General features: G+C 55.9%; 1 protein-coding gene across 1 annotated transcript in view; it reads left to right on the forward strand.

Moving 5' to 3' along the window:
* Window positions 1–3,301, forward strand: part of EP400 (E1A binding protein p400) — a 101,565-nt gene that overhangs the window by 56,729 nt on the left and 41,535 nt on the right. The window contains 2 exon segments of the mRNA XM_049620696.1: window positions 693–857; window positions 2,344–2,499. Coding sequence (XP_049476653.1) covers window positions 693–857; window positions 2,344–2,499 — 321 coding nt within the window.

Consider the following 3,301-nt stretch of genomic DNA (forward strand, 5'->3'; position numbering starts at 1 on the left):
GCACCTCCCTGAGTTGGGTGCACAGGACTCTGTCCGAGTTACGTTTTCAGAGCCTGTGTTCTAAGCAGTGTCGAGTCTGGCATTTTTCAGTCAACGTTCTGGATCGAGTCCTACAGTCTAGTTCCAGTGAGCGTGAAGCTTTATACTTAACGCTACATTTGTGCGACGTATGTATGTCCTCAGATGCGTTCCCCAGTCGTGCAAATGTCGTGGGTGTCCCGGAAGCTAGTTACCAGCTCTCTTACGCTTGCAGGGGCGCAGTCGTGTGCCTCTGTGGACTGAATCGGACACATCCTTCTTCACGTTTTGAAAGTTCTCTGAAGAGGTTGATGTTAGAGTTTCAAAGCGTATTACGAGTAGATTTCTGCCATATTTGACGTTTGCTGCTCTTTCGTTGGTTACGGAGAAAAGTAAAATATTTCTCAGTAGTTTCGTTATCATATGAATATCTGATAATTTAAAATCTCTACCAGTTATAATTAAATAAGTTAACCATTGAGATCCAACGTTAGTTTTAACTTCTGTTTTCTATAAAAATATTTTCTGAAAGCGTTAGAAAGCAATCCATAAGAGACATTTCTGTGACACCTCAGTGAACCACAGACGGTGGTTCTAGACCACAAGCGGTCGTCAGTGGAAGAGTTGCAAGTTTCCCAGAGGTTTTAATCCCCTTTTCCTCTGCATTTCCGCAGGCGGGGAGGTGGTCAAGATAGCACAGCTGGCGTCCCTGGCGGGACCGCAGAGCCGGGTTGCCCAGCCAGAGACCCCCGTGACGCTGCAGTTCCAAGGGAACAAGTTCACCTTGTCGCATAGCCAGCTGCGGCAGCTCACGGCCGGCCAGCCCCTGCAGCTGCAAGGTAAGGGCCAGCTGCCCGTGGTGCCCGCAGGCGCCTCTCCCGTCCCCGCCCCCCCCCCCCCCCCCCCCGTCCCCGACTGCCGCTGGGACTCGGAGGAGCTCACGTCCGACCCCGTAGATGGCCTTCGTGAGTCCTCCGTTGTGGGGTGTTCAGGGCACTGGCCGGGTAACACCAAAGCACGTGCTTGCCTGGAATTGAGGCACACTCTGTCGCTGATCTGGGTTTTTTTTTTTTTGGGGGGGGGGGGTTTTTCATTTTTTTTTTTTATAAAAAAACCCCTTTTGAAAAACCCCCCCCCCCCCTCTTTTTTTTTTTTTTTTTACATTTATATTACCATTTTTTAAGTAAGTTCTTCGCCCAACGTGGGCCTTGAACTCACGACCCTGAGATCAAGAGTCGCATGCTCTACTGACTGAGCCAGCCAGGTGCCCCAAATAGTCCCTATTTTAAAAATCAAAGTAAAAATATGTGTTAGTTTCTAATTTTAGCATGAAATAAATCGTCCTGATGCCACCAAAGAACGAGCGATTTACGTAGAAGTTACCTTCTTTCGTATACAGGTTTTATGGCATTGACTCCCAGACCAAAGCCCCCCAGGCCTTTGTCTGAATGGACGTGTTCCTATGGTAACTTCTCCGTGCAGAGGATGAGGGCTGTAGTCTGAGGGGCACGCGAGGATTAGCCCGAAATTACCACGTGGCAGCAGCTCAGAGTCTGAGTCCCCCTTGCCTGTGGGTCCCGGCCGCAGGTGGCGCCTGCAGCGGCCTCCTGGGACGAGGTGACCCTTGTCAGCCAGGGTCGGGGCGCTCCGTATGGGCGCCGGATGGTCAGGCACGGGTTGGCAGAGCGGAGCCCCGGGAAATCTGCAGCAAAGACGCTGCTCGATTTGGCTTCATTGGCTCTTCTTTCGGTTTTCCGGCCAGAAGGGCAAGGCTGTCTGGCAACGCCTCCAGCGTGTTGGAGCGCCACGTGGGGCCGCTCCTCCAGAGTAAAAGACGTCAGAAGGAGTCACACAAAAGGCCGGGCGTGGCAAGCCCCTTAACCAGTGAGGAGAGCTGCGGCATTTGGGCCAGAAACCCTTTTTAGCGGCTTCCTCGTCGCGCTTTCCGGACCGGCAAGCACCAGCGTGGGGTCCGGGGGCCGGGCTCGCCCCGTGAATGGTGTGGGTCCTCAGGCTGGTGGCACACACCTTCGTGGACACCTGTTGCACCGCTGCGAGTCAGGAGCTGCATAGATGAGAGGAGCGTTTTCTTGACTTTGAGCAAAAGCGACTTTGCTCCATCTGGCGTTCGTTCATCGTTAACGAGACGTTCTCGTTGTTTCTCTAGTAACTAAACTCTGCGTTGCCTCGCTGGGAGTAAATTTGATTTCGGATTCAGTGTTTTGCTTCATCTGTTCCCCCGTGTTTGGAAGTGAGCGTGGCCGGGAGGGAGAGGCGTGCACGGCCTGCGGCTGACCCTCCCGCCGTCCGTGTGATTGATTGCAGGCAGCGTCCTCCAGATCGTATCCGCCCCCGGCCAGTCCTACCTGCGGCCTCCAGGCCCCGTGGTGATGCAGACCATGTCTCAGGCGGGCGCCCTCAACGCCCTGGGAAGCAAGCCCCCGTCGGGCGGCCCGGGCCCCGCACCCGTGACACCGCCAGGTAGGGTGCTCGGAGCGGGAAGACTTGGCTTCCGGAGCTTCTTTCTGTGCGACTGTGCTTCCGAGGTAACCGGAAGGTGTCTGTGGTTTCCGCCTGTGGCGCCTCCGAGCCCGAGTCCGCTGGTGAGCGTCTCCGGTTTCCACAGACAGGCCGCCAGCAGCCTGGGTTGTTTTCCTGCTCTTCCCCCGCACAGCTGTCTGTGGAGTATGACCGGTCTCCACTCGACCTCAGATTTTTTCTTTCTGTTCTAACGAGAGGCTGGGAATCATGAGAAATTTTGCCTGTCAACGTCACAAGTATGTTTAGTGAACATGCTTGAATTTCCCCGGGACCGGTGATGGACCAGGATTCAGGCCCTTCTCTGCCTGGCCTGTCCTTGGCCTGCTTCCCCCCAGGGTCCTGCTGTCCTGGACATACTCATCCTCCTGTGGTCTGAGGCGGCCGAGCGGGCAGTCCGGCAGGGACCCCTCCCGACCCATGGCCCTTGTCCCTGCTCAGCCCCGGTCTCTGTGTTGTCTGTGCCGAGACTGGGTGGGGCCTCTGTCCCCGCTCCCAGTCAGGCCCCGTAGTGGGGTCTGGAGGAGACTGCGGGGCTGGTGGCATTTGCGCATCCCCGCCACGGCAGGTGTCCCCACCTGTGGCTGGTGCTGTTTCCCAGGCCTCCCTCGCCTTCCAGAACTCGCTCCTGGCCCCTGTCCCCTGTCCCCACAGGGCGGTCGCCCTCACCACTCTCTTGTGCCCAGTGCCTGCCCCTGCCCCATCCCCTGAAGTGGCTTTTTTTTTTTTTTTTTTTTTTTTTTTT

The sequence above is a fragment of the Panthera uncia genome (assembly GCF_023721935.1).
Source record: "Panthera uncia isolate 11264 chromosome D3 unlocalized genomic scaffold, Puncia_PCG_1.0 HiC_scaffold_9, whole genome shotgun sequence".
NCBI classification, from domain to species: Eukaryota; Metazoa; Chordata; class Mammalia; order Carnivora; family Felidae; genus Panthera; species Panthera uncia.